Source organism: Parasteatoda tepidariorum, chromosome 6 (assembly GCF_982258835.1).
Source record: "Parasteatoda tepidariorum strain Cologne lab strain chromosome 6, Ptep-v5.0, whole genome shotgun sequence".
NCBI classification, from domain to species: Eukaryota; Metazoa; Arthropoda; class Arachnida; order Araneae; family Theridiidae; genus Parasteatoda; species Parasteatoda tepidariorum.
The window spans coordinates 37,883,568-37,901,507 of NC_141760.1; the positions used below are offsets into that span (position 1 = coordinate 37,883,568).

Sequence of the window (17,940 nt, forward strand, 5' to 3'; positions counted from 1 at the left end):
AGCGAAGTAATTTTGCAGGTTATTACCCATTTCCCCCCTTAATTTTCTTTTTAAAATGTCTAACTAAATGATTGTAGGGGTCATCCCTGGAAATATACAGGAGCAAGAAAAAATAAAAAGAACAAAAGCAAAAGCCAACGTCTTTTCACATTTAGTCAAAAAGTATTCAAATTTTTAGTTAGTTCATTTTCGTGCCTGATTTCATAACTCAAAATATCCTCTGCACTAATTAATTAGCATATTACAGGTCTCCTCTTCGAGCCGTTAAGAATGAGTTCTGGAATGTGAAGATCCGATCATTAGATCAAAAATTTTTCAGGGTGGTGCGTTTTTTTTTTTTTTTTGCGCACTGTACTACAGTTAATATTGAATCAACTAATGTTAAATAGCTAGTTAATAAATTACCAATAGTTTCTAATTTGTGTTAAACTTGAAACTAATTGCGATATAATTGTCATAATAAGAAGGGGTGAACAAATATTTTTTTCTCGTTTTTAGAGGTCTGTCTCCTAAAAGCAAAATAAAAACAGCCTTGATCATTGCTTTTATTTCTACGTCTTACTCTTATCTCATTAACAATCATAGAGCTCATTTTTTTCCGATTCAGATAGTTTAATAAAACAATTTTTAATCTTGAAACATTGTTATTGCTACATGTTATGTAAGAAAAATTGTTTTTATCCCTGAAAAGATTATCTCCCTATGATCTACTGTTCTCATTTCTATTTAAATTCTTGAACAATGAGAACACTATTTTCTATTCAATATATTTTTGATTTCATGATGGAACCAATTAAATAAAAGTAAATAAAGATTTCAAAATTGAATAATTTAATGATATTTTTACATGCTTTTCAAAATTATATTATGCTAATGCTTAAACAGTATTGAAAACTGCACCTTGTTGCAGCAGGATTCTTACAAGTTTTTCCGACCAAGTTGTACCATGTCGCCTATATTCAAGAAAAAACCTCTATTTATGTTACAACAGTGGAATTACTCTGGGAAGCACTCTTTACAGAAACTCAGTACTTTAGCAACAGCAAATTTTGTAAATACATTTTGAAAAAGATTTAAAAATGCTTTCAGATATCTTTCCAGTAAAAGCTTATAACTTTTCTAGAATGAAGCAGCAACATTGAATTGTGTTTCTATAAGTCAAACTTGCCCCTTGAAATGTGGCTTAGTTTATCTAGTGGCGTCATCTAGCGTGAGAAAAGGATAGTGCTAGAGTTTATCATCTAGTAAGTCGAATGGTGATGAGCAGAGATGCCATGCTGCCATCAATGTTTGCGCGAAAGAGTTTCTGTTCCTGAAGTCCAGATTCACCAATCAAGGTGTTTGTGAAGAAGAAATTTCTCCCGTATATATAAAATGGAAGAAAAAAAGGCGTGGTGTCCAAGTTGACAGTTGAACCCACGAGCGTGATATTAGCTTAGCCTTCTCGGATAATGCCTGTACCTAAGTCTTTTTAGTACGAGCATTCGTACAAAATCGGAATCAGGCTGGATGAAAAATAAAATGTGGTAGCTTAATATGGGCATTGCTTATTTGAACAGACGTATTTTGCTTTCACTTTAATTAATGCCTGTCTAACCATACATCTAATCAATGTTAGTTCAGGGTGAAATTATATAATTTTTATTTTAAATTAAGTAGTGATGAATTAAGTAAAGCAAACTATTATAACCTCTCCCATAAATATACTGCTAAAAATTTATTTGGTTAACAGTTTTTTTTTTTTTAAAAAAAGTTACAATGTGGGCGAAAATGTACTTATCTATAATAAGCTAACAAGTATATGTATAAAAATTTACTTAATTGAAAAATAGCATATGATTTCTTTCCTTCTAAGATTTAAAAAAAATTTGAAACATTTAATCTTTTTCTTAGATTATTAATAACAAACCAATAAATAAATATTAATTAATAAAAAAAGAAAAAGAATGTTAACTTTTATTATTACACAACTAACATTTTTCAAATTAAACATTAAGCTTACTTTTATTATTATTTGAAATTATATAGGGTGGAATGAAGGCTGTCTTGTGGACAGATGTGTTCCAAAGTTTCCTCATGTTCTTTGGAGTCATTGCAGTGTTAATTAAAGGATTCTACGATGTCGGGTTCGAAGATGTGTTTAAAATAGCAAAAGATGGTGGAAGATTAGGAGCTCCATCGTAAGTAACTCTATTTTAATCTACGTTTTAATAAAAATGTAAGTTTCTACTAAATCTAAATTGCACTGTTTTGTACTCTCTTTTGTGTTGTTTCTTTTGTTTTGTACTCAGCACTTTTGTGGTAATCATTTTTTTTTAAAAATATTTCAAAAAAAATAAGTAATGATGTTTGTATGTAATTCATATTATTATTTTTGTCTAAAAAATATCTGTTGAGGTACTATGAGTCAAAAAAAAAAATGTTGGAAAAGAAGAGCTTTTTGCGCACTAAAATGTAATTTGAATGTTTAAAGAGCAGACCTCAATTGAAGCGATTAATGGTAAAAAGGATGTATGTAACATTTTTACGAAAATAAGTTTTCAGTCGGTTTTGGAATATCAATCACTGAGTAATTTTATAAACATCCTAAAGAAGAGAATCCAACAATTTAGAAGTAATTAGAACAATCTTCAACATCTGACAAAATTTTTTTAGTTTTTCTCTTTCTGGTTCTTCTAGTTTAGATTTGTAACATACCTCCTTTTAATATTGACAGCTTTAATTATGGTATTAATTTAGTGCGCGTAATAAATAAACATTAAAGCTACGTTTAAAAATGAACGTGCGTACGAATCATAACATATCCAAAATTTGTAACTTTTTTTTAAAATGATTTCGTTTTTTTTAAAATATGAGGCAAAGTTAAGCAGGGTGACAGTCACAACTTCATACTCCTTTATGGTATTTTTTATAGATTTTAATACGTCGACGAGCAAAAAGTGAGAATAAGAATTTCCAAGTAAAATTATGCACTATATTTACCAATGGAAATTTAATGCTATAAAAATATCAAATATGCTTTTGCTTTCTTACTATTTTGCTTAATATATATCGACAAAAAGTTAAACTAAAAAGTAAATTTATTACATTCAAGATGGAAAATTGAGAGACTTGGAACAAAAATTGGGTAAGATTTACAAAATGTCACAGAAAACGCCTAGAGTATTTCGTACTGGAGATACTGTGCTGTTTATTGAAATAATTACGCCAAAATGTACCATCAGTTCAAAATACAACACGATTTAAGTAGCATGAGTAAAACTAGATAAACTGACGTTTTTTTATTTTATTTGATCTTCACAAATGGTTAATTCAAACTTGCATTGTTCTTGTCCAAAGTCTCTGAATTCTATACGAGTTTAAACTATTTTGGGCCTTTTTCTGCTATTTCTGTTTGTAATGAATCACAACGTTTCGATATCACTGCTTTACTTTTCTCTTTTTTTTTTCTTTTCGTTAAAAAATGCCTCGATTCTCTCGGTCATTTTAGAAGTATTTATCTAGGTTGCTTTTATAAAACAATACATAGAGATTTATAATGGTTAAAATGGAACACAGTAAACATAACATCTTTTTTGATTTTAAAAATGTGAAATCTTGAAATACATGTAATTTCTTTTTTTATTGAATGTTTAATTAAATAAATTCATTTTACTATTCTATTGAACTTTCTTCTGCCAAAATTAAAAATATTACATGCTTTAATTCAACTATAGGCTTGATCCTAGTTTTTACAAGCGGTATACACTGTGGAATATTATAGCACAGGGAATTATATTGTCAATGGGATCCTTCAGTGCAAACCAAGTGCAAGTACAAAGATTGCTTACGTTAAAGAACATCAATCGTTCCCGTAGGTAGGTAAAATCTTTTCCGTTTCAGTGAAAACTTTTATAAAAACCTATAATCCAATAAAGACCAATAATCAAAAGAAATAATCCAAATAAATATTTTGTCATTATTAGCGTAATTGGGCTCTGCTTTGTTTCTCTGTACAACACGAAACGAAATGGCCTAAAACCGTTTCTTTTTTCCCCAGCGTATTCTTATTAGCCACAATATAATGGTTAATAGTAACTTCACAAACAATAGAGAACCAAATTCCATTGATTGTCAAAAGCATAAATTTAACAAAGAATTTAAAGTTATTTTTTACCTATAAATTACTTATTCATTTCTTATTTAACATATTTTCTCGTAATTAATATTTTTTTGCATTATATTTTGATTTCCTTTTAGCATCATTCTAGGATTATGTTTTTATTCAAAATCAAAGACTTAGAACTCAGTTATAGCAGTGTTTTTTTGTAGTAAAAAATAATCCTACGATACTTCATTAATATTCAAAATTTTGTCATAAATATTTTTAAAATGATGTAGAACTTATTTACTATTAAACAATCAGTAAATTAGATGCATTTACATGGTAAGAAAAGTTTTTTTTTTATAACTGTCATTGAAAAGCCGACCCAATTTTATGAGTTTACGATTACTAATGTTCAATTCCGTAGCCTTGTAATTTTAAACCCAATCCAAAAGACAAGGGAACTCCTGGATCGAGTACTGGGAGAAATTTGCCTTCGTGGAGAACCTTTTTGATGGATCCAACCCGCACTTGCGTTACATGAAGAGGACGACCACTCTAACCCGTGATCCGTCTACCACTGAGAATATTTCACGTCAGCACTGTGGTCGGTGCAAGCCGGATGCGGACTTCGTATCGACTGAGATTTGAACCTGGTTCGCCTCATTGGAAGGTGAACGCTCTATCTCCTCAGCCATCGCGACTCGTAAGAAAAGGTTTCTCAAAGTTGAGCGAAAATGCATAAAAGTAGCTCTGAAACAAATGGTGTTGAATTTGAAAAACTTATGCATTCAAAATTGAAACAGCATATACTAATGTTTGTACTAAATGCATAGTTTCAATGGTGATGTCTGAAGAGAAATGTGTGAGAGGCTGCTGTTAGGATGCGAACCAAAGACCCATGATATTATATTAAGATGCTCTAACCAGTATAGCTAGACACTCTTGTCCAAGGAGAGTAAAGTAAGCTTTATATAGTAGCCACCGCAATGATACATCTTGTCATACTAATTTCCAATTTCAATGGTACAAAGGGAATTTGTACAAAAGGAAAAGGTACAATTTGGAAAATATGGTCCCAATAGCTAAGTCTAGGGATTGGTGATTTTAATTTCACATTTTTCTTACTTCGCTTTATCTTAAAAATTTTCTAATCGAATGGAATGCTTGTCATGAAGTATTATTTCCTCGTGCACTCTAAAAAGCTTCCCAACTCTCCCTGGACTAGGGTGTGCATTTATACTGGTTAGATCTTCTTTCTACGAACTTGAAGTTCTAGATTCCAATCTTGCCGTAGTCAACCAACATGTCTTTTATACACTACTCCCTCCACTTTACTTTTGAGACTACGCATTTTGTTCAAAAATGAGTTTATGTTGATTCAGTTTTGAATACATGGGGTTTTCCGGATCAACTATATTTATTTCGAAGCTATTCTGATATCTTTTTCTAAATTTTGAGAAACCCTTTTTTACCGTAATTTCATTATAAGCTGGGCATAAAATTGTGTCAATTCAAAGTTTAAAAAATGAAGTAAGTTTGGAAGGAACTCTTCTCCGTATATAATTGAATGATCTCTTAATAAAAAATAATTTAATGGGTTTAAATAGTAACCAAAAATCTAAATAAAAACTTGAAAAACAAAACTGGAGAAAAAACTGTAATGACAACTATTTAAAATGGTTAGATTTAAATTTTATTCCAATAAAATAGCGAACCCAACAGGAGAGCAAAATCTGATTCAATAGAAGAAAAAATTTTGGGGGTTTATAAATTGATTAAATTTAAATTTTGATGTGATTTTGTTAAGAAATAGAAACTGACTGCTTGGAAAACAAGGTTGAGAGAAACAAGCAAGGGAAAAAGCATCAAAATTAAAAATAAATAAATAAATAATATACTAAAAATGACCGCAATAATTAATTTTATTTGTACCTAGAATGATCTATATTTGAGGTGCTCTTTAAATGAACTTAATTTAATGATTCTAATGTTCAATTGATTAATTTGTTTTTATTTTCTAGAGCTTTATTTGTCAGCATGCCTATTGGTGTTCCATTGCATCTACTAATTTGCCTGACAGGCATAGTCCTGTATGCCTATTTTGAAAAGTGCGATCCTCTGTCACCACCAAACAACCCTATTCATCATGGAGATCAGGTAAGATATAGGAACAAAATATATTACTTTTGAAATAAATGCTCGGACTAGAAGTGCCAGTCTAGAAACTGTGTTGTTTCTTTTATAATACTTTAAGAAAAAGCTTTACTCAGTAACGTTTAAGTCACACATTTTATGAATTAATAATAAATATCATGGAGTCATATTAAATGTTATGAGGATGTTTTACGAAATTCTACCTAAAAGTGATATTAATCTATTTAGAAAAAAATCGTAAAATTTTCAACGCCGTGCTAAAAACTCAAACATCAACTAATCTAAAAATCTAAATATATCTGCAATCTAATCCAAAAAATTTAATCTAATTCTAAAAATCTATATCTTAAAAAACGTATTCATGCAATCGTATTTGTATGATATTTTAAATGGAAGTAGCCTGTATTTTGTTTATTATTTGTTTTTTACTAGAATTGTTTGAGTTAGAAACCAACAAAGAATTAATTGTAATTAAATTTTTGTTAATTTTAATTTATGATATTATTATGTTATGTAAGTGGCAAATATCGACATGGTATTATTTATAAGGGATGTTTTCTTTTTTCCTTAATCTCAGCTTTTAAAATAAAATTAAGAGGATTACATTCCATCTACCTTTTAGATTTTTATGTAAAAGAAAGATACCGATTTTCAGTACATTAACTATAGAACTTTAATACAGCTTTCTAAAAGTTAGGACGTATGTGAGAGTTATTAAAAATACAAAATACTAAATATTAAAGGGCGTGTGAGAGTTATAAAAAATAAAATACAAAATTATATTAAAAGGTTATGAGAAAGTAGGAGAGAGTTATAAATAAAGGTGATGTTCGTAGGGTATAAGATTAAATACAATAAATAAGATTAAAATTTAAAAGTGGATTATATTAATATGTATGACTGAATTAGGATAAAGAGGTCGAATATGAAAGGTTTAAAGAGAGATCGGGAACTACAGGAGTGGTTTGTAAAATGAGTTATCAATGGCCAACAGGACGGAATTCCTGAAGGTCAGAAATTTATAGGAAAAAAGGAAATTAAAAGAAAAACAACACAAAATTGCCATAATTGTCACAGGTTACTATGACAATGTATGAGTTTGTTGTCCTGATACTTTCGAAGTGTCAGACAGTTTTAGTTTAAGTACTATAGAATATTGTAACTGATAGTTAATTCGTAGCAACATATGGCGCTATCTTTCTATCCACAAAAACAATAACAATAGTCTTCATTCTGACTCTAACTAAGTGAGATAACGCAAGATGAGTTACAAGAACCTTCCATGGTTCCCTTTTACCCCAATCAGTTTGATGGGTATAATATTCTAACATCAGTATGGGAAAAAGAGATACTCCCGGAAGAATGGAAACACAGCACTGTTTGTCTTATACACAAAAAAGGAGACATTCTTGAATGTTCAAACTACCGGGGTATCAGCATGCTCTGCACTGCATATAAAGTCTTTTCAAAAATTCTATTTAACAGACTTAGCCCCTATGTAGAAAACATCATTGGTGAATACCAGTGCGGCTTTAGGAGGGGCAGGTCTACAACTGACCAAATATTTTGCATAAGACAGATTCTGGAAAAGACCAGGGAATTTGGAATTGGTACCCACCACCTATTTGTGGATTTCAAAACTGCTTACGACAGTGTAAACCGGAAGCGACTCATTGAAGCTATGCGAGAATTCAATATCCCGGACAAGCTTGTACGACTCACCACACTTACACTGTGTAAGACCATGCAGAAAGTTAAAATCCAAAATGACTTCTCGGAACCAATGGAGGTAAAAAATGGTGTAAGGCAAGGCGATGCTTTGGCATGCCTACTCTTCAATTTGGCATTAGAAAAAATTATCAGAGATTCAGGAATCAATACCAGAGGACATATCTTTCATAAGTCTGTCCAAATTTTCGCTTTTGCCGATGACATTGACATCATAGCTCGAACACAATCTGACTTAAAGCAAGCCTTTCTATCCATGGAAAAAGAGGCAGAAAAAATGCATCTCACTATTAACCAGGAGAAAACCAAGTACATGCAATGCACCAAAATAACTGACTCTACAACTCACTTGCAAATTGGTGAATACAAGTTTGAAAAAGTAAACAGTTTTGTTTATCTTGGTTCTGAAGTCAACGTTAATGGCAATATCGCACCCGAAATACAAAGAAGAATCAATAGTGCAAGTAAATGTTTCTATGGATTAAAAAAATATTTAAACTCAAACCTACTAAAAAGAGATACTAAACTGTTAATTTATAAATGCTTGATCAGACCTATCCTAACATATGCCTCAGAAACTTGGACAACAACACAGAAAGATGAGAATTCCTTGGGAATCTTCGAACGTCGGATCCTAAGATCCATTTTTGGGGGCAAACAAGTTGATGGTACTTGGTACAGACGTTCAAACTCACAACTCTATCGGGCCCTTAGAGAGCCTGAAGTTGTCAAGTACGTAAAAATTCAAAGAATTAAATGGGCTGGTCACATCATTCGGATGAACAGAGAGCGTCCGACAAACATAATCTTTTCGGCTCAGCCCATCGGATCAAGGCCCAGAGGTCGACCAAAGCTGAGATGGGCCGACTGCGTGGAAAGAGACTTTTCAGTCTTAAAAGTCTCAAACTGGAAGACAACTGCCAGGCAGAGACAGGCCTGGAGGAAGTTGATTGAGAAGGCCAGGGCCCACCCGGGGCTGTCGTGCCACTGAGGAAGGAAGGAAGGAAGTTTGATGGGTAAAACATTAAGTTACTTTCTATTTTAGTTAATGTTATGTGGTTACTCATTATTGTTAAATAGACGTTTAAATGCATAATTAAAATGCTGAGCTCTTCGTGATGATGTTTCCTTCCATCCTCTTGTGTCCTTACAATATTGCTAAAGAACATATTCTAGATTGCTATATTTAGTATCTGTATATTTAGTATAGTGAGTCGATATATTTAGTTTAGTATATTTAATATAGTGAAAGAGGAGAGATTTTTCCGTAGTGATCTGAACAATTTTTCATTGTGCGGATTATATAAACTGATTGTTTGCCGGGTTGCAAGAGGTAGCGAGGATGGTAAAACTCTGGTTGACTTTATTTTTTATCTAATTATCACAAGATCTTTAAAATTGCTTTCATAGATCTTTATTATTGTTTGCCATTGTGAATGTTTTTAATTTTGTAATTCATTGGTTTTAGTTGTTGCCATATTTTATGATGAAAAGCCTTTCAGACTACTCTGGATTGGCGGGTATTTGCATTTGTGGAATATTTAGTGCTTGTTTAAGCACTGTATCGTCGTGTGTCAATTCACTAACAGCAGTGACGATGCAGGATTTAATACGCCCATTTTTATTAGCGAAGGGTTTATCAGAAGGAAAACTGACTGTTGCAGCTCAACTTATAAGTGAGTATTAAACATGTTGAGTCCGGTTACTTTTTTTTAATCTTAGAACTAATGACTGGACACCAAAAGAACATACTTCAATAACTGCCTTATGTGATTTTTTTTATTTATGTAAATTTAAATTGTCTATTTGTAAGCATGTCTGAGGGGATTTAATTATCGACTATGTCAACCTTCATCTACCAAAAGGTACCTACGTCAAGATAGAATCGAGTTAACAAGTCTTATATACAACTGAATTAGTATTTAATATTTATAGTGGTAGTTACGCAACATATCTAAATAAATATCTAAATACGTCAAGAAATACGCTAGAACAGTAACAGACAAGAGAGAAACAGCATGCTTATTTTAGATAACAATATTTAGAGGTAATTATATATTAAAAGTTTCAAAAAGGGTATACATTATACGAAGAAATTTTAAAATTTTTATACGTCCATCAAATTTTTTTTTATAATTTCAAAACTTGCGCAATATTTTCGTTCGAAGTACTTTAACGCCTATTTTTTATTTAATCGACTAAGCTAGGGCTCTCCAAAGCGAACGATATCGACCTCCAGGGAGTCCATTTTGAATAATTAAGATTCGATTCGATCCAGGGAATCGATGAGTGAATACCAATGCTATTGAATTGTCAATTGCAAGCAAATTGCAGCAGCGCAATACATAAAGTTTTCGTTTGGAATACTCTTTTGTAATTACAATTCAGTTACTACATAGTCGATTATACCTCGATAGTACCAGTAGATTATAGTTCAAGTAGATTATATCTCACTCTCTCATCCCCGCATATTTTTTTAAATAATTATTTGTCTTTTTTTACAGTACTAATTTGCTTTGTTTCGTGATGTCTTACTCATTCTCAGAGTTGTGAGAAAGGATTCTTATTCCGTTTTACTAGATGGCCCTAACACTAACCTTAGAAACAAACAAATCGCCAAAAAAGTGGATTGTCCTAATTATATTCCCAAGCTCATATATGGTTAAATATATCTTCAGTAATATTAATTCTATTTCAACAAAGACAAGAATCGAATTGATTGGGAAGCTCAGAGGCAATTTAGGACTGAAACTAACAAAATACGAACCAGACATTGATAATCCAACCAAGTGTCACCAAGCTCGTCCTTCTCAGTGATTTATGCAAAAAAAAAGTTTTTTTTTTCAAAATAAAATAAATACTTTAAGAAAGATGTAAGTTCTTCTCACTTTCTTTAAAAAATTCTAAAATATTCGATAAAAGAATTCTAAAATTTTTGGGGGTTGATAATCGAAAAGGTTTAACGGCATATAAAATGATATTATAATCTGATTTGAAAAATCTGGAAATCTGACAAAAATAAATTCAATGACATAAATTCTATTGATGATTTCCCATATGACTAGCTTGTATCATAATTTACAATTTAATTATTTTCTTGACGAAAATCATAACCAAATATAGAATTTTATAAAAACATATCTTTCTCATTTGCACCTTTAGTATTTTAACCTCAAATCTAATCTCAAGTTTTATGCAAAATTGAGTTTTTAAAACTATTTCTCATTTACTTTCAATTCCGAGGAAAACTAATTACACGACTATCAATTTGCCCTACTGCTATGAAGTTCCAATCATTTATTTGACTAAAAAAATTTCTTTTGGCACGGCTTGAGGATATTGAAACCATTGAATATACTTCAACAGTCTTCAGATCTGTTTTGAAAAACCGTCCTATTTAATCCTACACTGAGTAATAGGTAACCAAATTTATAATAATTGGAAATTGACGTTCCGAATTGGTGATTAAGTTGAGAAAATTTTATACGCTTTACGGAACATTGCTACCTTGCTAGCCTTTAATTTCTTATGGTAGCAATTTTGTATCTTGCTGGACTGTGTGTAAAAGGAAGAAGGAAAAAAATACGAATCGCAATGAATAACTTTTGATCTAATGCTCTGATTTTCATGTACTAAGATTCAATCTTAATGGTCCGTGGGGGTGACATCAAATAGACTAATTAGTCAGTGCAGACGACATTTTTAAGTTACGAAATTATACACAAAAGATAATCTAATAGTTCCTGAGAAATTGAGTTTTAAAAAAGCCAGACATTTAAAATTTGATTTCTCAGGAAATACTCAACTGATTTCCTTTAAACGTTGTATTTTGTTATATAAAATTGCATTATTTTAAATGACGTGAAATTTGTATGTTTATCAGTTCGAAAAACTTTCCACTATTATTAAATAAAATATTTAAAATTCATAATTAATTATTACAAATTGTTCTATTCATGGAGTTATGTTTAGATAAACGAATTCGCAATTATGTGCAAACATTTTTCAATTCTCTTAAAACGCTCTCGAGACATATTGAAAAAGGAAGATTGATTATAAGGAGACTAATCTTTCGATTGCTCTCCAGGCCCAAATTATTGGAATCATATTTCCTCGATTGCAGTTATCCCCCATATTTTGGGGAACCATAAAATATATATATATATATGTTTATTCAGAAAAAGTAGAGACGAAGTCTTTTTTTTGCGCACTGCACATTTAGGTTAACGCAATATTTTAAAAATAAATAAAAATCAACTAATTGAAGCATAAATAAGAGAAATTCAAAATGTACCTTTTATATTTTGATAACTTGGAAATATTTTTGCATAATTTAGGAAGAATTTCGCTATTCATTTTTGTAAATTGAAGTATTTACAGTTATTTAATTTCTTTTCAGCCTTTTTTTATGGTCTTCTTTGCATTGCATTGACATTTGTTTTTGCTTCAATTGGAAGTTTAGTTCAGTTGGGCTTGACCATATTTGGATGCTTAGGAGGGCCTGTGTTAGCCATATTCCTTTTAGGAATGCTTACCACACGAACCAATGAAAAAGTAATAAATGGTGATTCATTTTTATTAATATTTTTGCAATAATATGTAAGGGAGAGTCGGGTAGCCCCGCCCACTTAAGGAGTATTGCTTATATTTCTGTATAATATTGAGTAATAATCAATATTTTTGTATGTTTCTATTGTTTTACCATCTAATTAAATAATACAAAAGGAATAAACCAAAAAAAGAATAGTTTAACTTAAAAAAATAGAAATTTAAAAAAACATGTTTTTCAGTTATTTTCAAAATGTGTCGGGTAGCCCCGCCCAGTTTCAAAAAGTATGTTTTTTGACTTTTTTTTCAGGTGTAAATGAAAGTGACCAATGTATTGACAATAGATAAACCTCATTTATCATTTTCATCACAAAATTATTTTATTTATTACATATTTATATACTTTTAGTGAATTCTATCAATTAGTAACAATCATTTAATAACAACAGTATTTGTTGTTAAAAATGCATATAAAATTCAAATTTGAAGCAATAAAATAATAATCTTTGCAACCGTACATTTATCGACGAAATAAAATTGGGCCGTGATATTTCATGTGAGGGGGGCTACCCGAAATCCAATTTTTTTGTACATTTGTAATTACTCGAACAATTTTTCACATATAAACTTCTTTCTTTGTGCAAATTAAACTTAAGACTACATACTAGAATGTTGTATGTATAGAAAAAATTATTTTTTTAGTATTAAAATGAAGTTTAATCGAAACATTCAGCCAATTTTTCTTAATTTCATGACTACTGTATTCAACATATTTTCAAAACTATTGTTTACCATGTTAACAGCTGCATAAATACTTGAAACTTTGAAAATAATCTTTTTTTAATATAACAATTAATGTCCGATGGCCCATTGACTTGAAAAAATGTTCTATACATATAAAATTGACTGTGGGCGGGGGTACCCACTGACCGGGGCTACCCGACTCTCCCCTACTCATGAATTTCTTTAAAGAAAAATCAATAATTACTTAACTTTCCAAAGGGATTTAATTAGTTTATTAAGAAAAACAGAGCAGGGATACTTCTGAGGGTATCTTAAACATTAAATAGGTTATTTTTCGGATCTGTAGATCCAGTGCTTAAAAATCAAATACTTCCATATACATATATATTTATATATATATACACACACATATCTATAAACTTCTATTTAACGAACTTCTATTATTTTGCAAATTTCTCTATTTTGGGACTTTTTTCGAGGAACCCAGAACATTTTGGAAATTTCGTCGCAAAATAACTTCCAAACAGCGAAGTGAATTTTCTATTTGACGTACTTTTCTTTGAGATACACTTTCCCTATTTCCCAAAATATTTCAGAACATTTAAAACTTGTTAACGCATTTTATGGGGGAAATGGCCTTGAATTAATTTCCGCAACCAGTGGACTGATAGAGAAAGCAGTAAAATCCATTTCCCTTTTCGTTTGCATTTCAAACGAGCAACTCAGACAAAACAGATTTTATTTATAGTAATTAAACTTTAGAGCGCAGGTGGTAATGTATGTTTGAAATTACTATTATAATATATGCAGCTATAAATTTATTCATAACTTTAGCTTTCCCTTAGTTGAAAATGTATGTAGCATAATTGTGAAACACTGGATAATGCTTTGCTCCATTCTTGCTTTCCATGTAGTTTTCTTTTATGGCTAAGGTTCATAAAATAAATAGTAGATACAAGCTTATAAGATAAAGGTGTATCAATTACTATTTTAATTATTTCTAGAGTTTATGAATTCAAAATATTATAAAAACTGATTTAATGATCTATTTAACGAATTTTCCATATAACGAACTTATTATCGGAAAACCTATATATATATATATATATATATATATAAACACCGAAGAGCCATTACATTATGACCACCCTCTATCGATAACAATGGGCTCGTCCAGGTTTTCATGGCTCACCCAGGAACAATGTTTTCATGGGGCACATTAGGACCCATAATTCTCATAGAACAATCCCTGACGCCTGTAAGCTACTTGAACATAGTTGCAAACCAGGTTCACCCATTCATGGCAACAGTTTTTCTTGTGGGGGATGGTGTTTACCAACAGGATAATGTACCATGTCATAAGGGTCGAATCGTCATAGATTGGTTCGAGGAACATTCCAGTGACTTTCAAGTCATGTCATGACCCCCAAATTCACCTGTCTGTAATCCAATAGAGCATTTGTGGTCCTACTTGGGAAACCAAATTTGTGCTACCACGCTACCCCCTCGCAATGTGAGGGAATTGCGGGACCAGTTGGTGAGCGCTTGGTACCAGATACCTCAGACTACCTATCAGCACCTTGTGGAATCAATGCCGCAGCGGATGTTTGCAGTTTTGAGAGCTTAAGGTGGTCCTACATGTTATTAGCAGGATGGTCATAATGTAATGACTCTTCGGTATATATATATATATATATATATATATATATATATATATATATATATATATATATATATATATATATATATATATATATATATATATATATGCCGAATATATATATATATATATATATATTATATATATATATATATATATATATATATATATATATATATATATATATATATATATATATATATATATTATATATATATATATATATATATATATATATATATATATATATATATATATATATATATAGATTTCGCAGCGCCTCGTGGACCACTTGTAATTTTATTCTTGTTTTCGTGAATAATTGTTGGACATAATTGTGATACAACAGTAAATTTTGATATTTTTTGATAGCTCACTGAAATATTTCGTAGCCAGAAAATAGTTGAATTTGTACAAAGTGGTGACTAATGTATGTTTGGGAATTTTAGTATTTTTGATTTGACTTCATTTTTAATAGCTCCTTTTTGATTCAGAAAATTTTATTCAGAGAATTTTAGATTCAGATAATATTTTTTGTTTTTAATTTTTCATATTCTGTTTTATAGTCACAAGAGCTTAATTTCAGTTGCCAGCAGAATAAATTAAAATAAATTTCTAAAAAAGGAAAATTTTTATGCTATGTCAGTAAAATAATAAATTAGCTAATAGGTGATAGAATTATTATTAAGTTAATTCATATTGTTAGTTGAAAATAAAAATATCTGATAAATTTATTGAAGGAATTTTATCTTAAAAGTGGCATTGTGTTAAATTGTTTTATTTTTTCTAGGGTGCCAATATAGGGCTTATATTAGGAATTGCAATTTCAACGTGGATAGGATTTAGTGCTGTCGCTTACTCACCTCCACAAAACCCCCTACCTGTTTCTGTAAGAGGCTGCATGGCTGACAATTCATCCGAATTATTTTATTTTACAAACAATACAGAACAAAGTACGAGCAATTTTAGTTCCACAGTCTCTTCACTTATTTCCGAACATCACTCTCATCTCGAAGTGATTTATGATAGTTCTAAGTAAGTTATTTAAAATTAGGTGATCAATGCTTTAATCTGTTTTGAAAATCGAATTTCCTTCGTATCAAGCTTATGTAGCAACGCTATTTTTCCAATACATTTTTGTCTTTTTTCTTTACATATTATTATTTTTCATCGTTTCAAGTAAATGAAAAAGGAAAGTTTTTATTGCTTCTTTAAATGTTACTGCACTTTGGAAATAGGTAAAATTGGCACTTTGAACTATATTGTACAATTTCACTAACTCCTTGACATGATCCTTAGAAACTTTCGCCACACGTTTGCCATATAAAATGCCTCATAGGGATGTTCTTAAGATGTTTTCCTAATTTTAAAATTATGCCATTCACTTTTTCCACATGCTAATGGCAACATTTTGTCATAGACGAATTGCAAACGTTTCCCATAAGATATAACAATGATTCTGCATAGCCCCATGACATAGTTCTTTTACCATCTCACTAAACATGGACAGATTTAAACAAGGGACATTATATCAAAGTGAACTTTTGGAGTTCTTTTGCAAAAATAATTATGCTGCAAGTATCATTATAAATTGAGAGATTAAGCAATTAAACATATGAGAAATAATTGTGAAAAAAGTTAAAGAACACTTACAAGACAATAACCGGAAAATTCAAGTATTTACAACGAAAATTAATTAAGAAGTCATTAATGATATATGAGTAATTCAATAAACATCTATCTTCTAAAACTATTTATGATCAATTTTTAAAATTATCCAGTATAATATTACCTTGCGCACATCCATTTCGGGACCATCCTTGGTAACTAACAAATCAAAACTCAGAATAACAAATCACTTCAGCAGTGCAGTAAGAACGACACTTTAAAACCCTCTTGTTACACTCAATTAGCGCTTTTGCTTTCATCTTTTGTTTTCATATTTTGTAATCTGGCAATCTTTCTGCGAAAACATTTTTAAATCATTCTTGAAAAATATCCGTCCATGTAAGTTGTTATGATTTTGCTACTCGCTTTATAGTCCCCCCTTTTTAATGTTTTTTCTTTTTATTTTATTTTATTATCTGTTTTTACATGTTATTTTTACTTTTTATGATCTATTTTTATGTAGTTATTTTATAAAAAATTTTTTTGAATGCTCCTCACACTATTGTATTAATATATTTTGCTTTGGCTTTATTGATACAATATCAGAAAGCACTCTGTTTTGCGGATATAATCGTGTGGGCTGAAGAAAAGATTATATCTTTTTTTTCCGGTTTTTTAATTAAAATTTCATATATAATTTTTTTTTTTTTTAAATAATATGTTGTTTGTTATTTTTTTACTTATTATTTCCCACCCCCTTTTTTTCATATGTCTTTAATTTTTCTTTGTTTTATTCTTCATTTTGAACTTATCTAATGAGTGCTGTTTACTTGCAGCTTAAGCGCAATAAATGATACTTATTGTTTTTCCTAACTTTCTTAGTGTTTTCTTGTATTTATTTATATATATATATATATATATATATATATATATATATATATATATATATATATATATATATATATATATATATATATATATATATATATATATATATATATATATATATATATATATATATATATATATATATATATAATTTTTTATTAAATTTCACAAAAATAAATATAATAGTTAGATAAATGATTTTTTTATTTAATTTTTGAATTCAAATTCCAAATAAGGATAGCTATCTCGCTATTTAAAAGCAGATGTGCTCAACACATCAATATTTACCGAAAAAAAGTATAGAGAGAGATTATTAACACATTATATGTGGGAGCATACTAATACTCTTCTGTAGATCATTTTATACTTTATTTTATAACCAGCTCTTAATAGTCGACACATTTTTCTGAGTTTACGACAAAAAATGTTCAACTCCGCAGCTTTCTAGTTTTGAACCCAGCCTACTTTTTGGTGGAACTCACCTGCATTTGCATTGCATAGAAAAGAAAGCAACAACTTCCCA

At 30.1% G+C, this 17,940-nt stretch overlaps 1 protein-coding gene across 4 annotated transcripts in view; it reads left to right on the plus strand.

The window, feature by feature from the left end:
- Positions 1-17,940, plus strand: part of LOC107444056 (putative sodium-dependent multivitamin transporter) — a 41,831-nt gene that overhangs the window by 11,652 nt on the left and 12,239 nt on the right. For all 4 annotated transcript variants that reach the window (XM_087165673.1, XM_087165672.1, XM_087165671.1 and 1 more), the window contains exons 5-10: positions 2,029-2,180; positions 3,717-3,857; positions 6,109-6,244; positions 9,438-9,645; positions 12,369-12,523; positions 15,712-15,956. In XM_087165673.1, the coding sequence (XP_087021799.1) occupies positions 2,029-2,180; positions 3,717-3,857; positions 6,109-6,244; positions 9,438-9,645; positions 12,369-12,523; positions 15,712-15,956 (1,037 nt within the window). The remainder of the gene's footprint in view (positions 1-2,028; positions 2,181-3,716; positions 3,858-6,108; positions 6,245-9,437; positions 9,646-12,368; positions 12,524-15,711; positions 15,957-17,940) is intronic.